The sequence below is a fragment of the Aethalodelphis obliquidens genome, unplaced genomic scaffold, assembly GCF_003676395.1.
Source record: "Aethalodelphis obliquidens isolate GAN/ISIS:26980383/991018 unplaced genomic scaffold, ASM367639v1 scaffold58, whole genome shotgun sequence".
Lineage (NCBI taxonomy): Eukaryota > Metazoa > Chordata > Mammalia > Artiodactyla > Delphinidae > Aethalodelphis > Aethalodelphis obliquidens.
In genome coordinates, this window is record NW_020838002.1 from 7,425,076 (window position 1) to 7,447,121 (window position 22,046).

Genomic DNA, 22,046 nt, shown 5'->3' on the forward strand with positions numbered 1-22,046 from the left:
TCAACTGGAAGCTGTAGCAATGGGTTTCTTCAGATGTTGGCTCATGAGTTCCCTGGCCCGAGATACTTGGATATGTTCGTAACATGAGTTACAGACGAGAACTGGATCATAGAGTTGTTGATCAGGAATGGGCAACTTCAGGTGGCAGCAGCCAGCACAAAATACATTCCCACAATTTCTGCCAAAGCACAAAGAGGGGAGAGTTCATCAGAAATGCCGATATACTGGGAACGAATGATACTCTAAAAGGCCTTACATGAGTAAAGAAAATGTTGGGAGAAAACAACAATAGTTCCTATTAAGATATCTCCATTTTCAGGTTAATTCAGTTTAGTTCATAACTATGTCCCTCAGTAGGCTTTACGAGCCATACTGAATCATAGGCAACATCTTACCTGCAATGGTGTCTGCGTTTGGCCAACCAGAATTCACAGTCACAATTATAGCAATGTGATGCCATATGGTCTGGAACCCAGCGAGTCACCTAACAGAAGGCAAAAGGGAAAGTCCCAGGTCCTTGTCAACAGAGTGGAAAAGCAACACTGCAACAAGGAAAGCATCCCAGAAGAAAATGACAAGGCCTAGGCAGCTACTACTGCCTTACAGAGAGACTCGGCTGGGGAAGAACAGGTCAGTCATCTCTGAGAAGTATGAGAACTCACTGGCTTGCAAAAGGACCTGCCACATATTTGCCTGAACATACCTCAGTCTCTTTCTTATCAACAGGTTCCCAGCTTGCTTCTGAAAGGCAGTCTTCACTGTGATCAGAACCAAAATCTTCTGTATCACTGCCATCTGACTCCTTCAAACACGTCTAAAGGAAAAGCAAAGGCATCACCACCATCATCTTCATCAGCGCTAACATTCATTGTTTACTATGCATCAGGCACTGTTTCTAAGTGCATCACATGCGTGACCTTATTTAACTCCTCACAACAATCTTATGATATATGCTATTATTATCCTCATTTTACAAATAAGGAAACGAAGCCATAGAGAGAGTTAAGAGCTAATAGGTAGTAAACGTGGGATTTGGACCTAGCGTCTGGCTTCAGACCCATGCTCTTTTTTTTTTTGCGGTACGCGGGCCTATCGCTGTTGTGGCCTCTCCCGTTGCGGAGCACAGTCTCCGGACGCGCAGGCTCAGCAACCACAGCCCACGGGCCCAGCCGCTCCGTGGCATGTGGGATCTTCCCAGAGCAGGGCACGAACCCGTGTCCCCTGCATCGGCAGATGGACTCTCAACCACTGCGCCACCTGGGAAGCCCCCAGACCCATACTCTTAACCAATATGCTCCATCACAGTATGGAGAGAATATTTCTCCTGTTACATTCTAAATCAGGAGTTCGCAAACTACAGCCCACAGGCCCATTTGGCCCACTGCCTGTTTTTGTAAGTCAAGTTGGAAGACAGCCACGCTCAATTCATTTACACACGGTCATTATGGCTGCTTCTGTGTAAGACAGAAGAGCCTAGTAGCTGCAAAAGAGACTATATGTCTCACAAAGCCTGAAGTATTTACTGTCTGGCTCTTTACCAAACAAATTTGCTGACTCCTGTTCTAAACCATCACCCTGAGTAGTAAGAAGTTGTTAGCCCTGACCATCCCACCAGCAGAGGAGTGGGCAGCAGGCAAGGGGGAATGTCCTAGAGCTGGCTTCTAGAAGCTCCCCGAGGACTGCTGTCCAGAACCCAAGGCCTCCCGACGCAGTGAAGCCTAGATAGTCCTCATCATCTCTCACCTGGCTTATTCCAAAACATCCTAACCAGCCTCCCCATCTGGGTTTCATCTGCTTGACACGCTGTTGCTAGGGTAGTAGCACTCTTTTTAGTACTCAATTGTTTTTTTTTTTGGCCGTGCCATTCGAAGTCCCTCTAGGGTAGTACTCTTAAATGCAAATCTGATCATGTGACTCACTAGCCAAAACTTTTATTGCCTTGAGGGTAGAATCCACACAACACAGGCACTCAGGCTGACCTTTCTAATCCCTTTCCACTTCCCAAGGTCACCTCCCGCCACACTACCAACTCCCTCCCTCACAGTCCCAGCACAAGTGTGCGCGCATGCCCACACGCGTGTGCGAACACACACACACCCCTTTATTCAAGCCATACCGCTGGAGTACCTATTGCCTCCATGCTTCTGCAAATGGTATTTCTTTTTCACTCTCTACATGGCTAAAAGCGACACATTCTTCAGCACTCGGCTCAAGCATTAGCTTCTCAGGAGAGACTTCCCCGAAATTTGACTCCACCCAGGCCCCCAACACCTGATGCTTCCCTCAACACTTAAGAACAGCATTCTAACTGTCTACTTGTCTCTCCCAATAGACTGTGAGCTCCTTGCGAGCAGGGACTACGTCTTTCATCCTACAGCCCAACCCCCTAACTCTGGCACACAGCAAGTACCCAATGAATGGATATGGAATGGGTGAAAGGCTGGACGGAAGGACAGAATGAGTGGCTGCGTGGCAGTAGGCGAGTACTTACAAAATCATCCTCGTAGTCCATGGGGGGCTCTGCTGGAGGGGCGCAGCAGTGGCGGATATCCAGCCTCATCTGAAGCTCACGCACCTGTCGACGTAGCTGTTCCACCTCTTGCTTGTACCCCGCTTCAATCTGCCGTAATCTATGCTGGATCACATCCGTGGGAAAGGGGAGTCCATCGTCATCCAGGTAGAGAGGAGGCACTGGAGAAGGGCAGCTTAGGGGAACAGGCTTCGTGCTGGAGACCTGCTTTGGGTGACCAGACAACCACATCTGGTTGTTTTTTCCTCCTGGACCAGTACAGTGTCCATTGGAATGAGTAGAACAGACCGGTGACCTCACCCCTTCTCTCTGAGCCCACTGTCCCCCGAAGCAAGACCCTGTTGCCCGCATCTGCTTACTGCTCGACCTCTTGCTACAACAGCCGTAGGAAAGCAGCCGCCGAGGGGTTGTCTCCCCACTCGGGAATGAAGTCACCATCCCTTGGAAGCTGTCCCAGTTGGACCCTAAGAAAGAGAACTCACTGATCTGGCTCTGAGAAATTGGCTTTCGGGCCAGTTCCAATGGCACCTTTCCAAAGCGAGGGTTTTCCAATAACTGCCCATTCCTATTATTCCCTCTTTTGCCCATGTCTTCTTCCCCCTGAATCAGATCTGGCACAGAACCGGGCTGTTCCTGGTGGGAGACACTTGCCACAGACCCTGGGGGGTCTTGGTTGAGAAAGTCGGTGCTTGGGTCTGGAGGAATTTGGCAGGTAGCACTCAGTGGGTTGCAAAGGGTGCCCAGACCGTGATTTGCAGCACCTCTGGAGGGCACACCTAGCACAGAGTCTAGCTGGGCCTGCTCGGGGGCACCTGTGAGGGAGTCCTGGGAAGACTCAGGAAAATCACAAGTTCCATCACGCTTGTTGGAAACAACTTTAGAGAGTGCTCGGACAGCTGCTTTTTCAGGACAATGTTCAGGTGGCTCCTCTGTGCCATCTAAAGTCCTACCCAGCTCATCCTGGGCAGGAGGGTCTGGAGCTGGTGCCTTAGTCTCTTCTAGGACTTTGAACTCAGGATCAGAGGTGCTGCTCTTCGTTTCCTGGGGCACTGCAGCATTAAGCAGCCTGTAACTTGGAGAAGAGCTTCTGTGACTCTTGAAAGGTTTATTGCTCAAGTAGTCTTTCTGGCTGCTGGGCAGAGACGGAGGAAGAGCCATTTCTCCTACAGTCTGCTGAAGACCTCCTAGCCCAGATTCCACGAAGGTTGCCTCTGATCCCTCAGGATTGCCATGCCAGGGCTCCAGGCCTGCTCTGGCCTCCTGACAGCGGTTATTCAGGTTGGGGTCACTGGACGTGCGCGTCAGGGGGCTGCTTGTGTCGCAGGCAGAAAGAAGATCATCCACAGATCTCGTTTTAGGTAATCTGGAATGACAACACACCACCTCCAGGTCAGGAGCTGAGCTACCTCCATATACAGGAATTGGGTCATCAAAGCAATCAAAGCCAGAGTTCACAAGAAATAACAACGTTTAAGATTACAGATGACCAATGTGCACTGCAAAGAGTCTGCTCTGCAAAGAGTGGAGGACATGAACTCCGGAACCCAGGCTCTGTCCTCAGCTTTCATCAGTCTCACCCCACACAGTCTCCCTGGCAATCTCAACCACTCCCGTGGCTTCAACTGCCTTCTAAGCTGATGCCTTCCCAATCTACCCTTCAGGCCAGGACTACATCTCGGCCTCACACCTAATGTCCAACCGCCTCTATCACGCATGGCAAGACAGAAAGAAGGTGGGTTCTGGAGCTTGACGATGCTGGCTCTGATGCTGATTAGCTATGTGACTACAAGTAAGCTATTTAACCTCTCAGACACTTGGTTTCTCTCCTCCATAAAATGACAATAAATTACCTTGCAGAGATGCTACGAGGATTCAAAATATAGGCAACCAACCGCAAACTAATTAAGACTACACTCACAGGACTTCCCCAGCGGCCCAGTGGTTAAGACTCCGCGCTTCCACTGCAGGGGGCCCAAGTTCGATCTCTGGTTGGGGAACTAAGATCCCACCCCCATGCCGCAGGGTGCGGCCAAAATAAATAAATAAATACATAAAGGCTACACTCACGACTCCTCATTTTTACAGCTTTCCTTATTATAAATTATCCCTCCATCACAGGAGTAACCAGCACAGCTTTTTACAACCACTTAGTGGCCGCGTGCTCCTATGAGTCCCAAGTCAGCACGGAAACTTCCCCTCGTGTACAGCACGCAAAGTTCTAGAGGCATTCTGGCACACCAAAGGGGTAACAGACATTTGCAAGAATGACCGCCCCAATTTTTAAAGTTCTAAAGTCCTTGGAGCAACAAAACTTGAGGGAAATTTGCCAGGAAACAGTGGAGACTTCGCTGGACTCCTATTTTCAGACGCCTCAGTCAGCCCAGCCCACACTGAAAAATCCCTCAAAGGTGCAGTTACAACAGAGCTAGCTGATTTTTTTTAAGTGTTTGGTTTTTGAAACTTATTAATACTTCTTTAAAAGTATTCTTGTGTTTGATTTTACTTTCGTGATCAATGTGTGTTTGTGTGGTAACAAATTCCAGGAAGGCAATGACAACAGTTGCAATTACAGTCTCTGGAGTCCCACAGCAAGAGCTTGAATCTCACAGCTTGGCAACTTGTTAATTTTTTTCTTTTTTTTTTTTGTTTTTTTGTTTTACTTTTTACTATGGAAACTTTCAAACATACAAAATAAGTAGAGAGAAGAGTGTGAAGAAATCCAGTGTACCCTTTATCCAGATTCACCAATAGCAACAGCCTGCAGTCGCCCATAGCTGACGCCTATGTGGACCGAAGGTCTAATTAATAATGCTGGTAGAGACAATCATGCCTGAGGAGTTTGGAACCACGAGAGAGCTCATCCAGCTAATGTGGTCAGGGAAGGCTACACAGACAGAGGAGGATCTGAGCTGGGGAGAGAAGAATGGGTTGTTGCACTTTAATGGAAGAAGAGGAAAGAGAGCAGGACGTTTCTGATCTAGGGAAAGGTAGAACCGAAGGTGAGTCAGGTCAGCTGTTAGAGAAACCATTTCCTTTAAAACCCTTATACAACTACTCCTCTAAATCCAACCCTATCTCGAACTGCCTGCAGCATACCTCCTGTGTGCTGTCAAAATATTTCAGTCCCAACCTGCCGGTATCTCCTCCTTCTCCCTGAACTGACGCATCTTCTCAACTTTTCAGTGTCTATAGGTGGTACTAATATCCTCCTCCTGGTTTCTAAGCTCAGAGACTTGGGACCTTTTTTTTTTTTTTGCGGTACGCGGGCCTCTCACTGTTGTGGCCTCTCCCGTTGCGGAGCACAGCCTCCGGACGCGCAGGCTCAGCAGCCATGGCCCACGGGCCCAGCCGCTATGCGGCACGTGGGATCTTCCCGGACCAGGGCACGAACCCGTGTCCCCTGCATCGGCAGGCGGACTCTCAACCACTGTACCACCAGGGAAGCCCTGGGACCTGTCTTTGACTGACCTCTTTACTCTTCACTTCCACCCTTCAATGTTCAGGCAACTCCACAGAGTGCTAATGACTTCTCAACAACGTCTGAATTTAATCCTTTCTCTTTTCCAAGGACTCTTCCTTTCATATCTGAATTACAACAGTGCTGGCTGGTCTCTGTGCCTCCAACTACATTGCTCACTGATTAATTCTTGAAAAATCCCATTGTTACCAGGTCACAATGACTTACTATTGACAACTGAATCAAAATAAACTACTCAGGGGCTTCTCTGGTGGCGCAGTGGTTAAGAATCTGCCTGCTAATGCACGGGACACAGCTTCGAGCCCTGGTCCGGGAAGATCGCACATGCCACGGAGCAACTAAGCCCGTATGCCACAACTACTGAGCCTGCGCTCTAGAGCCCACGAGCCACAACTACTGAGCCCATACGCCACAACTACTGAAACTCACGTGCCTAGAGCCCGTGCTCCTCAACAAGAGAAGCCACCGCAATGAGAAGCCCACGCACCACAACAAAGAATAGCCCCCGCTCACCACAACTAGAGAAAGCCCACACACAGCAACAAAGACCCAATGAAGCCAAAAATAAATAAATAAAATAAATTTATAAAAAACAAAATTAACTCCTCAGTATAAAAGCCCTCAATGAACTATCCTGTTTATTTCTTTCTGTTCCTCAAAATACCTCTTCCCAAACCCTGCCAGCTCCAGAGAGGTGGTTCTTCTTTTTAAAAAAATTAGAAACTCTCTCATGCTTCTAATTCTTTTGGACCCCTCTCCACTAACCTTGTTACCAAGCTCATAACTCCCATTATTCCATTCATTTGTTTGTTCATTTAAGCATTTACTAAATCACCTATTATGTGCCAGGCCCTGAGCCAGGCACTAGGGACAGTAAAAAGCCATGGTTCCTGCCTGGTCTTCCACGAAAACGTCTCTGAGTAAACAGTCACCCTATGACCCCTTTCTTACTTCTCATTTCTCTAGTAGCTTTGAACAAGACACATTCTTATTCGCTTAGATGCTAACTTAGAATTGTTCTCTAATTGTCCTATGCCTGATCTTACAGCTTTTTAAAGGTATCTTATAGGATCAATATCTTCTATGTCTTTGGTACAGCCCATAAAACCCAGTACAGTACTAGGCAACTTGTAGGTATTTAAGAGACATTTATTGGTTTGAAAACTTAGGTATTGATTTAAGGCCATGGTTGTTAAATGGGTCACAGAACTTATTAAGAATCTGATAAAAAGTTATGGCCCCTCTCCCTAGAAAAGCAAACTTATGAACCTATACCCAAATTCTGCATAGTTTGTGGAAAGAGAAAAATCACAGAATTCCTGAAGCCTATCCATAGGCCCCTGACAATGGACACAGCTCCAAAGACCCTAAAACTAGTAACTTGGGGGTTGGGGGGTTTTGTTTTCCTTTATAATATTCAACCAATTACGTAAGTTATATTTTAATTTTAAAAACCTTCCACCAGTAAACAAAGATCAAAGTTAGAAATGCACATATGCTTCGAACCAGGCATTTTCATTTCTAAGAATTTATCTGGCAGAAACACCAGCACAAAAGCAAAGGTATACATATACGGTAACACTACTGAACTGTATACTTAAAAATGGTTTAGGGGACTTCCCTGGTGGCACAGTGGTTAAGAATTCACCTGCCAATGCAGGGGACACGGGTTCGATCCCTGGTCCAGGAAGATCCCACATGCTGCAGAGCAACTAAGCCCATGCGAAACAACTACTGAGCCCATGCGCCACAACTACTGAAGCCTGCACACCTAGAGCCCCGTGCTCCACAACAAGAGAAGCCACCGCAATGAGAAGCCCTCACACCGCAACGAAGAGTAGCCCCCGCTCGCCGCAACTAGAGAAAGCCCGCATGCAGCAATGAAGACCCAACACAGCCAAAAATCAAGAAAATTTTTTTTAAAGAATGGTTTTGATGGTAAATATTGTATGTATTTTACAAAAAAAATTTTTTAAGATATACATATAAGGATGTTAACTAAAACACCCCTTATAATGATTAAAAAATGGGATAAACCTAAATGACCAATCGAAAACTGGTTTTATAAATTTTGATGCACTCTAATTTTGGACTACTATGCAGCCGCTAAAAACAATACAGCAGCTTTATGTGTGCTGTCATGGGTGACATCCTGACACACAGTGGGGAAAACAATTTGCAGAACGGTACGCAAAATATGATTGGTTTTGGATTTAAAAAATGTTTCTACACGAGATTGTGAGAGTGGCTGTATCAGTGTAGAGATCAACATCTGGAAGTGCACGCACCAAAGCGCCAGCTGTAGACACCTGTGGGGACAGGGAACAGGGAGGCAGAACTGCCATTTTCTACTGTTACATTGCTTGGCTCTTTTTAAAAACAAAGAACAGATATTACTCTTATAACTTAACCAATCTCCATTGTACTTCCCCCCAAATATTCAGCCAGAATATAACTTTAACTTTTATGTCTCCCTTTAAATTCTGAGGGAGTAATGTGAAGGCTGTTCTCTTTCTGGGAACCCATTTCTCTGGAAGCTAATGCTGGACATAGCAAAGGTTATTACTAAGATAGCAAGGTTCCCACGCCAGTGAACATCGATCAAGACCATTCCCACAAGTCTTCCTGAAATAGTCCTTTCTGTTCTGTTCTCCTCTCCCCTGGGTCTGTCACAAAGGGTAATAGCAGCTTGGAAAAAAGGTAACCACTCTTATCTTAAGGACGGACCTTGGGAACATACAGAGTGCCCTCCAAGCTAACTACGAGTCTTGGGCCAAGTTTGGCCTTCAACTGGCTCAAGAGGTTGCTTTAAAATATCTCATAAAAGGAAAAGAACAGCATTTAGGCAAGACACAAAGCAGTTGCTGCCTCCCTAGGGGAGAGAGGAGAGAGCAAAAAGGGCTCTTCTTACCTGTCCAGAGAGCGGCCAGAGAACTCCTGGCTCTGAGCCACCGGGGAAAGGTAGAGGTCCATGCTCTCCTCCCCGAGTGTGCATGGAGATGACGCTGGCAAGTAAACAGCTGTCCAGAGGTGCAGCGCCCGGACGTGACACACGGGGTGCAGGACCTAGGGAAGCAGCCCCGTACGTGGGTTCTGTGAGATGTTTCAGGGCCCCCTTCCTTCCTAAGCCTCTGGGCCCGAGTCCTTCCCGCTGACTCGGCCTTTTCTCCCTGTAGGTCCCCAAGACGCACCTACGGGATAAGGGTGCGGACTTACCATTTCTGAGCCTGATGTGTAGAGGAAGTTGTGGAAGTTCTTATTGCCAGCTCGCAGAAGGGCCCACACGGAGCAGGTTCGCTTGTAGATGTTGCGCTTCTCTCGCTCACAGGGGTTGTTGGCCAGGAACGTGCCGTAGAGACAGGAGTAGGTGTGCTGCACCAGCTTTACCTAGACGGCCAAGACAGCTTGCACCGGGCCTGGGCTGCCGGCCCCCACCCTGGCCTCAGGCTCACGGACTTACCAGGCTCACGGACTTACCAGGAACGCTTCATTAAACTCAAACAGGCAGGGAAACTGCTTGAGCAGCTGGTGAACAGAATCGAGCCACTGGAGGAACACAGGGCACTGCTCGTTCTGGTCCTCTGCATTCTCCTGGTGGCCGCAGCGGTCTCCAAACTTGTGCCCAAAATCCAGCCAGTCAGATTCTACTAACACTTGGAAACCCTGCAACAAAGAGGAGGTTCAAGTATAGGGTCTCTCTGGGAAGGCTACTGTGCTCCTTCCAGGGATGCCCAAAGCAGGGGGCTGGCAGCTTCAGAGAAGAACATGCCCAAACCTAGAAGAGGACTTAAAGCCACCAGTGTCCTCTATGGAAAGATCCCCCAAACGGATCCAGAGGGCCTAGTACCTTCCCCAAACGCCCCCCTTTCCCTCTGCTCTTTCCCACCCAACCCCTCCGAATACCTCCAACGTCCTGTAATACGGGTCCAGTAGTATTTTGGCCAGGGCTACGATCTGCGGCGTCCGGTCCCAGCCATCTGAGCAGTGCACCAGCACAGGCCGGCCCTCCCGGTCTACTGTATTAGCCACGAGCACAGCTGCCTTCAGCATCACCGACAGGTGCTGCAGCCATTTGGTGCTCTCCAGAGCCGACAACCAGCTACAAGAGAGCAGAGGTCACATCTGTCACTAAGGGCGCCAAGGCTACAACAGTCTCTCCGCCACCCACGGCCAGCCACACCTTAACACAGTCCCCAGTGAGAGCTGAAGCTAAGAGGCCCAGCCCATGGCCTTTCTGCCAAGAGGTGTCTAGCAAGAAGGTAGGGAAAATGGGACCTGGGGTGGACAAGACAGTCTTTGGATCAACAGAGGAATTTGGAAGCATCACACGCACATCTAGAAGCCACTTTCTCTCCCCAGTTCTCTGCGTCCTTGAGGACAACTCATCAAAACAAAAGGAACCCAGTGTCCTGTGGCCGTTCCAAAGCGTTGGCTGAGAAGTGGAAGAAGTGTTCTTGGAACTAGCCCATTGCACCTAGGCCCTCGGGTTTCCTGTGTCTCACACTCCCCAACTCCCCACCAGACCTTCCAAGCACGAGAAGTACTGGGTAAGGGATGAAACTGGAGGGTGGATGGAATCAGAACAGGGAACACCTACTTGCTGGGATCGGGCATCTGGCTACACACAGCGCGGAGGTACTGGAAGCTGTTCCGGATGGCATGGATGTTGGCCATTCCCATGAACACGACCTCACAGTTGGGGTAGTACTCTGCACACATAAGAGGAGAGTGGAGCATAAGAGCGTGTTCTGGAAACAGGCATCCAGGACGAGAGCAGCCCAGTGGGCAAAGCTTCCCTGCAGGGCAGAGCACTCCAGGACGGGGACTCGATACACTCTGGAGATCTCAATACCCTTTTCCCTCCGGGTGCTCAAGTGCCGTAAGCTAATAGTGATGACGATAACCTCAATGACAACGATGCTCGAGGACTACTAGTAATGACGACATATAGTAAATCCTCAACAAACAGTAGCTGCCCTGTGCCAGTAACTTTATATATGTAACCTCTCTATCGCCCAACAACTTTGCAAGGCATGTTTCAGCCCCACTTTACAGATGAGAAAGTCAAACTCAGACAGATTAAGCAATTTAAGCATAGTCCTAGCCATTGAGTGGCAGAGTCCTGATCCCAGGCCAGGTTTGTTTGGCTCTTTCCACCACACAAGCTGTCCCCAAAGCCACCAGAGCACAGGCTGGCTGCAGTCACTGAGGTAACAGCAATACCTTCACATTCACAACCTCCACCCTTGGCCCGGTTGGCCACCGCCGCCGTGTAGGATCGGGCGTCCAGAATCAGCAGCTTCTGGGGGGCAGCTGTGCTCTCCACTCCGGAGCATGCAGTCAGGGAGGAATCTAAACACACACACAGCAGGGAGAGGACCCTGGGTCGGCCATCTGCCCAGGCGCACCCCACCCTGGGGCACTCCCTTTGATGAGACCCCTCACACGCCATCACCTTTTCGTCCCCACCGAAAGACAGGGACCCAGACACCTTGTGTGTTGTCGTCTTCATCCCACCCTCTCACTTGGAGCCCAGGAGGCCAAGGTGGGAGCCTAGTCCCCAGGGGGCCGACACCACCCACACCTTACCGAAGTCAGCGTCACATGCCTCGCCGGCATCACTATTCCCGGTGCTGACAGAGCCCCCAGTGGTCCTTGTCCCTGGGTCCAGGGCACAGGCTTTAGCAATGGACGTGACTAAGTACTCATCATCGGCATTGCGCCAGCCCCACCAGCTGATCTCGGGCTGGCTGCAGCGGGCGATGGCAGCCCCGTTGCGTAGGTGTCTGACAAAACAGAAGAAACCATCAGGCCCTTGGCCTTCACAGCCCCCAGAGGCCCACTGCTGAGACCCCAGGGGGCCAGACCAAGACCTCCAGAGTGAACAGGGGCCACCAGATCATCCAGGCTATGATAACAGCAACCAAAAGCCCTTAACATCTCAAGACGGCTTTACAGTTTACAAAGCACTGTCACACATATTTCTCAAATGGGCTGTGTATTCCCAAGGTGACCTTGACTCATCAAATCTGCACAGCACCTGCTCCAGGTACAGACACCCAGCAGGAGAACAAGCCTGGGCCCAGAGCATGAACAACTCCAAACCTCATGGCTACTACCTGCCTCACAAATGTTTTTTTGTAAAGAACCAGGCAATAAATTTTCATCTTTGGGAGTCACAGCCAATCTCTGTCGCACATTCTTCTCTCTGTGTTTTCTTTTTTTAAATAACCTTTTAAAAATGTAAAAACCGGGACTTCCCTGGTGGCGCAGTGGTTAAGAATCCGCCTGTCAATGCAGGGGACACAGGTTCGAGCCCTGGTCTGGGAAGATCCCACATGCCACAGAGCAACTAAGCCCGTGCGCCACAACTACTGAGCCTGCGCTCTAGAGCCCACGAGCCACAACTACTGAAGCCCGCGCACCTAGAGCCCGTGCTCTGCAACAAGAGAAGCCACGACAATGAGAAGCCCGTGCACCGCAACAAAGAGTAGCCCCCGCTCGCCACAACTAGAGAAAGCCTGTGCGCAGCAACGAAGACCCAATGCAGCCAAAAATAAATAATTTTTTTAAAAAATGTAAAAACCATTCACAGCTCACAGGCTATACACAGAACAGGATACAGGCCGGATTTGGTTCACAGGCCATGGTTTGCCAACCCCTGTTCTAAAGCAATGTTTCACACACACACACACACACACACACACACGCAGGTCCTAAAAAGAAAGAAAAAAGAGAGAGAGAGAGAAAGGAAGGGAGGGAGGGAGGAAGGAAGAAAGGAAGAAAGAAAAATGTGTAAACTCCCCAAAAGCCTCGTCCTCAGGAGAAAGAAAACTGAAGCAGTTTTTCTTTTAAAATTATTTCATAGCCACTTCCCGGAAGAGTGTCAATTCCCAGTCAACCACACTGCCGCAGACCTCCACTTCTGACTCTCCTCACTGCACGAAAAGCATCCCCCCACTTCCCCGGCCCCCACCGCCTCACCTATACACAACCACAGGGACCCGCTTCCAGGAGCGGAAGGAAGCCACATTCTGCAGCTCTTTATCTGTGATCCACACGGGAACCAGCAGCTTCTGGGGGTAACTGGGGCACAATCTGAGAAGAGACCAGATGGGGTCATGGAGCTTGATTAAAGACCTGTGATCACAAGATCCCCAGGGATGGCCCTGTGGGCAGAGGGACCAGGAGCCCTCCTCCCCTCACAGAGCCAGGAGCTGTGCCCACCGTGCTTTATCCACACGGGGAGGAAGTCTGGGTCTGGACAGGTGTTCTGGTTCCCCACCCAAGACCCTCTCACTTGTAGTTGCTGTTGATATGCGAGACTCTCCAGACGTTCTGCAGGTCAAAGCCCATCCTCGCAAGCTCGGCCTCCTGCCGACATCGTATGTGCTCTCCTGCAACACAGCCCCCGTGCCTGTCAGCATCCAAGGGCACGGGGTCCAGGGCGGAGGAGGGGTGAGAAGCAAGAGACAAAAAGAAGTCTCCTAAAGAGAGCAGCCTGGCCTCACCTGGCTGACACAGGTGGGTGTGCTGGTCCTCCTCAGTCAGCCCCAGGCACCAGGCATGGTAGGCAAAGGCAAACAGGTCCTCAGGCTTCGCGGGTCTCGCCGTGGCCCGACTTAGCCGCGAGAGCCACTCTTGGCACTGCTTGAAAGTGGAGAAGTGGCACCTGCCAGGCAAGAAGCCACGAAGTGAGGCAAGAGGTGAGTGAACTCTGGGGCCATAAGGGTCAAAGACCCAGCCACAAAAAGGCTGTGGGGAGGGGAGACTGCAAAGCAGGAGGTAAGGCATGGGGACCCTGGGGAGGACCGGGGAGACTGAGCAACACCCAAGGGACATTGTCTTGCTGTGACAATTCTCTTCCCAAGAACTCTTGTCCTTGAGACGTAAGGATCCCCTCTAACGGGGCCCGACCATTTCTTATATCAAATCTGAATGCTATCAAATCTGGCCCTGAATGTCTGCTACCCCTTGTGTCTTCTCCCATGACTCTCCAGCACAAACCTTCTGTTTCAGGGAGGAAGTCCTACCCATGTCATTCCTGTCTCCTTGGTTTTTCACTTCTGCTTAATAATGTCTCCTCTCAGCCTAGCCATGTCCTACTGATACTCTGAAGAAAGTTGCAGTCCCACCTCTTCCTGGAGGCCTTCCGAGCCTAACCCATTCCACAGACCCCTTCCTCTGTTATTCTTAGTATGCTGGGAGTATTAAACAGTAAGTTTTCCCAGAGCATATTGCCACAGGCTAAGTCTTCCTTTAGCAACTAGACTTTAATCTCCTTGAAGGGAAGGGCAATGCGGATTCCTGTTCTTAATGCCTACAGACCCGAGTACATGGCAGGCTCTAAACTGGGCGTCTTTTTTTTTTTTAATTAATTTTTATTGGCATATAGTTGATTTACAACATTGTGTTAGTTTCAGGTGTACAGAAAAGTGAATCAGTTATACATATACATATATCCACTTCTTTTTTAGATTCTATTCCCATATAGGTCATTACAGAATATTGAGTAGAGTTCCCTGTGCTATACAGTAGGTTCTTATTAGTCTGGGCATCCTTTTAATAATCCTTGGAGTGATTCCTCTTTCTCTCATATCCAGTCTGTCAGCAAATCCTATCATCTCTACCTTCAAATATCTGACCACTTCTCACCATTTTGATTGCTACCAACCTGGACCAGCCACCATGATTTCTCACCTGGGTAACAGTAATAGCTTCTTAATTAGTCTCCAGTTTCTGCCCTAGCTTTTGTCCCCAACCTTCTTCCATCTTTTCTCAATACAGCAGCCAGAGTGATTCTATAACAGACCACGTCACTCCTTTGCTCAAAACCCTCCAGTGGTTTTCTCACTTCCCTCAAAGTAAAAACCAGTCATTATGACAGCCTGACACCCCTCTTACCTCTCAGATCTTGTATCCCACTATCCTGACCCACTTGCCCTCCACTCCAGCCACACTAGCCTCTTTGCCATTCTTCCATTGTGCCAGGCTCATACCCACCTCAGGGCCTTTGCATGCACTGTCCCCTGTCTGCCACACTCTTCCCCCAAATACCCACATGGTCACTTTCTTCAAGTCTTGACTCAAATGTCACCTTTTCAGTGCAGGCTTCTCTGGTCACTTTGTTTAAACCTACAACCTTCACCCCCATAGCACTCCGTATCCCCTTTCCCTGCTTTATTTTTTAACTTTACATTACCATGATTTAACATATTTTACTTACTATTTACCACTCCTATCTCCCCACTGGAATATAAGCTCCATGAGGGCAGAAAATTGTGTGTTTGTTCCCCGCTGTATCCCCAGTGCTTAGAACAGTCTGGCATAGAGTAGAGTGCTCGATAAATACATGTTAAATGAATAAATAAATGAACCAACAACAATGTGAGTGCTCTGCACCAGACATCACCCTATGTGCTCTCAGATGCATCTTCTCATTTAATCCTTATGAAAACTCCGTGAGCATTATCCCCATTTCTTTAGGTCAAGACACTGTGGATCAGAAAATTGACCCCCCAACCCAGACAAGGTTTTCACTGTTTCTTCCAAATGGGGAAAGGGAGGCAGTATTTTTCCTTTCTTGCTCCAGAGAAACCCTGCAGCAGAGAGGTCTGGACAAGACTGGGGCCAGAGGACCTGAGCGAGGCTCCGTCGTTCTCACCTCACCACTTTGGAGTCCTTGCAGGCGATGTGCAACTGGAACATATCACGGCTCTCCACGCTGTCAATCATCCGGAGGGGGACCTGGAGAGGAAATGCAGACTGGCGCTCACATCCCCCTACTCCACATCACTGCTCATCCCCACCCCCACCCAGATGCTGATGTATCAATAGAAGGAAGGAAACCAACATTTACTGCGGGCCTCCTAGGTGCCTGGTAACGGTGCTGGGTCCTCTACATATGTGACCCCAATTAATAATCACAAGAAACCACAAGGCAGGTGTTTTCACACCATATTATTAAGGAGGAAATTGCACCTCAGCTGGGTGATTGACCAAGGTCACACAGTTGGTAAGTGGCACTCTTCCAACAAAGCCACTGTGCCCCTAGCAACAGAGTGAGGGAAAGACAGAGAGGGGAAGGGAAAATTAAGTGAGAGAGACAGAAAGATAGACCTGCCGTTAGAGGAAGGACAATAAGAAAAAGAAGGGAACCCCAACTCTTTGGAAACATGATCAAGTAGAGCTTTGGAGCAATCCCACCTTGAATTTCACAGGGATTCTGGCTTGGGTGTGGGAGAACAAGACAGAAACTCACGTTGATAACAGAATCCTTGAACTTGATATGCAGCCGGTAGTTGGAGATGGCAATGAGGGCATCGGCTGCGCGGCCCAGGAACTCCACTCCCTCACCCTGCAGCACTGTGAAGGGCACCTGCCGAGGGGCAGAGGGGCCCTCAGTCCAGAAGTCAGTCACCTCTCCATCCCCTCTCCAACCCCTGATCTGTAGGATCTCCTCTGGAAAAGCTGGGCCAAGGCAGGACAAAAGTTCTCTCCATGGTAACAGCACCAGACAACAGCTATACAGGAAAGCTGCCTTTCCTTCCCTGGGGCCAAAGTCTCCATAATGCACATACAGACAGGCTCCCCTCCCTCCAGAGACCAAGGAGGAGGAAGCCGGAGCTCCCACACTAGATCCCCTTGGAGATATTTGGGGTGCGGGAGGGAAGGGAGGGTGTTTTTTAACCAGGCAGGGAGCTCTACCCACCCTGGGCCCCCAACTCTTCCTTACCTGCAGATTCTCCTCCTCTTTCACTAGTTCCTTGGGGGGGGAACAGATCCTTGGCTTGGATGTACTCCAGGCTGGGGGGCCCCTCCTCACCCTGTGGGGAAGGCCTCAGCCCTAAGTCACCAGGCTCCGCCTGGCCCATTAGGCCTCATTCTGCTCCCCTCCCCTCAATAAACCCACATACACCCCATACACACTTATAAAGGTTCTGGTCACCAGAGAATGGAAGAGAGACCTGGTTTGGTGGGAGGGGTGAAGTGGAGGGGGAACTCAATCCTCTGAAGCCTAAGAGAAGAGTAAGGTCCACAGAGTAACTGGGAATCTGTGCTCCTCAAAGAGGGAATCTCCTGTAGAGCCAAATTTCCCAAATGAAGGAGAGAAAATGAAGGAAAAGAAAGGCGAATGTAAGGGTAAGACAGAAGTGGGAATGGAAAGTGCTGCCCTGAGAAACAGGAACCAGGTGTGCAGTTGGTCACAGAGACAGGAGGGGACCCAGGCCCCTGAGGCCACCCCACTGAGGCTTCAATCTGGTGGGTGAAGGAGACAAAGAGGAGTGGGTCATGGGATTCAGTCCCAAGCCTCTAGAGGGCCTTCACGGATGCTTTCAAAAAGAGGATGTGCTTTGGAGCTGAGCTTCTCTTCCAGTTAGGCCCGCACTGCTAACAAGCTCCTGCCACCTGCCAAGCAACCTGCCTGACTGCTGATCTGAGGGGAACTCCTGAGGAATACCCACAGCAAGCAGAAGTAACTCCTTCCCAGCCACCAGGGAGGGAGGGGAGAAGAGGGGATCCACGTGCCCGGGAAGAACCAGGGGACCCAGGACAGCCAGGGGAGAGAGAGAGAGGAGGTCTGGCAGATATTGGGGGGGCGGGGAAGGGGATAGATAGGGATATCTGAGAGGACAGATGGGGGAAGCTGGGAAGGAGCATTAAACCAGAGGGGGAGGGGGGGTGGCCTGGGAATGATGCAGAGGTACGGAGGCCTGCAGAGGCAGAGAGGCAGGGAAGATGGAGAAGAGAGGCTGGCTGGGGGACAGTCAAGGAGAAAAGACAGGCGTGTCAGGTGAGGGATGGAGTGGTGGAAGGGGGAGGGGACTGGAGCCAGGGAAACAGCTCAGACATCCTGTGCTCCCCGACCAGCCCCCTAACATCCCAGACGGCCTACTAGCCACATCCCACATCCCCAAGCAAGGATGCAGCGGGTGGGCCCAAGATGGAGAGGCGGAGGTAAAGGGATGTACCCCTGCAGGGCGGGGCCTGAAGATCTGCAGTCAAGGGCAGCGGCTTCAGGGCTAAAATGATGGGTCACAGAATTCCAATCCCCGGCCTTCCACAATCCCCGGCACCCGAAGATTAAAGCAAGTCCAAGAAAGAAAAGGGATTATGTCCCTTCCCCTGCCAGGGCCCTTGGTAAGGGGGATGGGCTGAAATTCGGGATCTCAAGGGCTGGCCCTGGGAAGGGCGGCGGGTGCAGCCAGCGTCGGGGTCCCCGGCCCGCCGCAGGCGGGGCCGGCACTTACGAAGCAGCTGAGCATGGAGCAGGAGACGCGGGCGGTCAGGCTCATGGTCGCGGGCGGTCTGGGCCAGCGCACATGTCCCCGGAGCCGCTGCGCTGCCCGCCAGTCTCGGGCGTCCGCCGCATCCCGGCTGCGGGGCCGGCCAGGTGCAGCCGCTGCGGCCAGGAGGCGAGCGCGGGCGGCGGTGCTCGGCGCGCGCCTCTCCCCTCCTCTCCACAATGGAGCGAGCCCAGCTCCGCCCAGGCGAGGGGAGCTCCCTGACCTTGCCGCGCCGGGAAGGCGGGGGCGGGGCGGGTCCCCGGGCCCCGCCCACAGCCCCCTACTCCTCCCTCCCCACCACCCCTCCGCGGCGTGGGAGCGCGTCCTCGGCGGGCTCCTAGGGGCTCCCAGGAGTCTGGGCTGCGGGACTGCCTCGCCCCCCCCACGGCGTGGGAGGGGGCGGCAGGACCGCCTACATCTTTTCATTTCCCATCTTCCCACGTGAGCCACCCCACACCACTGTTTCAGACGTCTGTCCCCACGCCCTCCCCTCCTCTTTGAGTCCCCCCAGTGCCTGCTCGGATTCCCAGGATGAGGCTCACCTCCCTCCACCCGAGGCCCTTTCCAGTTTCTAGGCTTCCTCCTTTCCCTCCAAAACCACCACTCACCATTCCCCAGTCCATCAGTGTCCTCCAATCCCCTGACCTCACTAATCTCACTCCCTTTTTGCCCCTTAGAATGGACACTGGTCTAGTGCCAGTTTGGTCATTACACACTCCTGAGAGGGAAATTCTCTGGGTTTTTTATTCCAAGGTCCCTGCCCAGCCCTACTTCTTCAGCTCCTCCTCTCCCCTTGTTTCACATCCTGTGTCTTCTGGGTAAGAAAGTCCTTCTTGGAGAAAGAATTTCTTAGGCTTGGAAAGAGAAGTGCTGGAACTATGGACCACAGAAGCTATGCAAAAACAAAACTCATGGAGGAGGGAGGGAGTTGGGTAGAGGGCCAGAGAATAAGGGGCAGTGATAAGAGGCTCAAAATGTCACCAAGAGTCACAGAAGGAACCGTTTGGAACCCCACACTCCCTGTCCCTGGTAACTTTCAGAAACCAGGGCTTTTGTTTCGGTTTTGGTCTTGGGGGGGGGGGAGGGAGGAATAGGAGAAAAACCTGACATTTTATTAAGCGCCTACTATGAGCCGGACATGTTTCAAACATTATCTCACTAAAACCATTCAACTCCCAAAGAAATTAGACTTCAGGCTTACAGAGAAAGTATGCAATTCACCTGAAGTACTTAAGTGGTGGTGCTAGAATTCAAAATTAGACCAGGCTGACTTTTCATTGCATCACAGAAGAGAAAAAGGAAAGGGGCTATCAGTTGGTGGGGGTCAGGACCAGCAGGCTTTCTGAGAAGAGACCAGAACAATACTGCACACCCCACACACCCATGTGTCTGTGGAGGAAAAGAGCGAGTCCTCTCACCAACTGAATGCCTTGACCTGTCCCTAAGCACAGGGGACATGTGAAAGAAATAAAGAGATACAGCCAGAGCAAGGACCTGGTCTGGACCCAGGCTTGTAGCTCCCCACTCCCTTCTCATCTCACTGCTTCCTCCCAGCTCTCAGGGGTTAAGGGGTTCCCTGAACTTGGGGTGAAAGAAGGGCAGTTACAGTTAGTGGAAATTTTATGGGATCATTATAACACACACACACACACACACACACACACACACACACACATACACACACACACCGCCCCCCGTGATATTCTGGGCACCTTGAGGGTGCTCTCCTGCTATATATTCAGTCAGCTGTTGCCTACAGTAGCTTAACAGACAGCAGGACCTTGGAGGTAGAGAAGCCCCACAGTTTTAGTGGAGTCGCTCCTGATACAGCACCCACAATATTCAAGGGACCCAGTAGGAAGTACAAGGATCTTGATATAAAGGAGCCCTTGCTTTTCAGACCAGAACAGAGAGCTTCACCCAGGGACCAGGAGAGGCAAGAGAAGGGCCATTATGAAGAGCTAAGGGAGCCAGTGGTAGTGTGGGGAAAGCATGGCATAGCACATACAGAAAAAGATGTCTAGAGGCTTCCCATCCCTGTGCTGTATATTGGCTGATGTTTTGCAGCCTAAGGAAGCCCTAATTTATCTCCAGGGCAGATGAACCTGCTTAGTTGCTGAACAGAGTAGCCTGGAGCTCAAGGTCCAGGAGAGGCGGGCAGCTTCATGGAGAAAGACACAAGGATTACAGAAAACACAGTGGTCTGAGGAAAGCGTACTCACCATTCTACCGTGGTGAGGGTCCTGGCTACCTGCTTCTCACTGTAGAGCCCGAGAAACATAAGCATAAAGAGCAACATTAACATCACCATAGAATCAACAAATGCCACACATCTACTCCTGAACTTCCCCACAACTCTTATTTGCCTTCCTCGCAGAGCATCCAGCCTCTCCACAAGTCACCATGCTAGACAGAGGCAATGGGATCTACGTGAGGAGAAGGCAACAAGCGACTCTGCAGGGCATGAAGGCAGCCATCAAGTTCTGGACCAGGACTCAAGAGTCCTGATTCCCAGTCCCAAAAAGGGAAGTAAAACACTCCAAACCCTGTTCTTTGTGGGAGAGCAAAAGAACTGCCAACTCTGAAGAGAGAGAGGCTGCCCAACCAGGGCTCACTTCTGGCCCTGGTGGGAACGTGAATCCACAAGAGCGCTCTGCCAGCCTCTGAGTCTGGGAGTAGCACCCACCTGACCTGTTTGCTGGGGGCAGAGTCCAGAGCAGAGGACAAGAGGGAGGGGACCACAACCTATGATCAGACGGCAGCAGGGCTGGACATGCCTTGCTGAGTGTACTTGACACCAAGTGGGGTGCAGGTTAGTGGGAGGAGGCCACACAACGGGGACAGAATCAGGCCAGTGCAGGCCTCAGAGTCAGTACCTGTCAAATGGGCCCAAGCAACAGAAATGTCAGGATGGGCCTCCTTGGCCCACTTAGGGAACCACTTAGGGAACCAGGCCCAGGTTTCACTGACATTTTTCTTTATGCCTGCTATCCGAGCTCAGGGGCAGTCCAGCAGTGCCCCGCAGAAGGCTGTGGGGATAAGAGTCTCCATCTGTGGCCCTACCTGCCTCCGTAATCACAGCCCACCCTCCCCATGGGGGAGCCAGCAGACTGCAAGCCAGAGGTGCTGCCTCACCGCCCACTGGCAAGCAGCCTCAGGGAAACGGAGAGAGGGAGAGACGAGGACAGGCCTGGGACGCCCAGGGTTCCCGGACCTAGGTGATCTGGCCCCGGGGGGGGGGGGGGGGGGGGTCAGGCTGACAGGGGAGCCCAGGTACCCAGGTTCTAGGGGCGGAGCCTAAAGACTCGGAGGCGGAGCCCCGAATGACAGAAGGCGGGGCTCACGAAAGCCGGTGGGGCCGGGGCGGGGCCGGGCAAGACGCGGTCGTTGTGGCTCCCAAACTGGCAGTGCACGGGGCACGGTGACTCACCCAGGTGGCGTCCGCCCGACCCTCCGAGGCCGCGCTCTCACTACTTCCGTCTCCCGCAGCTGCGGAGGCCGCGCAGCTTCGACCCCACCACGGTGCCCCTCTCCCCAGCCAATCCTATCTCTGGCCTGTGCCCACCCTGGCCAATAGCCACACCAAGTCCCGCCCTGCCCCCCACCACGCAGCCGCCGCCCTCACTCTTCACGCCGCTCATTGGTCAAGTTGGGCAGACGCCCTCCCAGCCTTTAGCCTATCGGGTGCCGGAAGACGAGACTGTACCTGGAGGGAGGAGGCGCGGCGCGGGAGAGGAGACGCGACCAATGG

The 22,046-nt window shown here is 51.3% G+C and overlaps 1 protein-coding gene across 1 annotated transcript; it reads right to left on the reverse strand.

The window, feature by feature from the left end:
- Positions 1-18,243, reverse strand: MTMR4 (myotubularin related protein 4). Its single transcript, XM_027087196.1, is given in 18 exon segments — positions 1-178; positions 396-484; positions 704-814; positions 2,492-3,893; positions 8,920-9,074; positions 9,225-9,395; positions 9,486-9,671; positions 9,912-10,107; positions 10,606-10,717; positions 11,232-11,360; positions 11,598-11,794; positions 12,993-13,106; positions 13,309-13,405; positions 13,520-13,680; positions 15,673-15,755; positions 16,270-16,386; positions 16,744-16,782; positions 16,784-18,243. Coding segments are annotated over 18 exon segments (3,636 nt in total). The 5' UTR covers positions 16,883-18,243.
- Between the last annotated feature and the right edge of the window lie 3,803 nt (positions 18,244-22,046).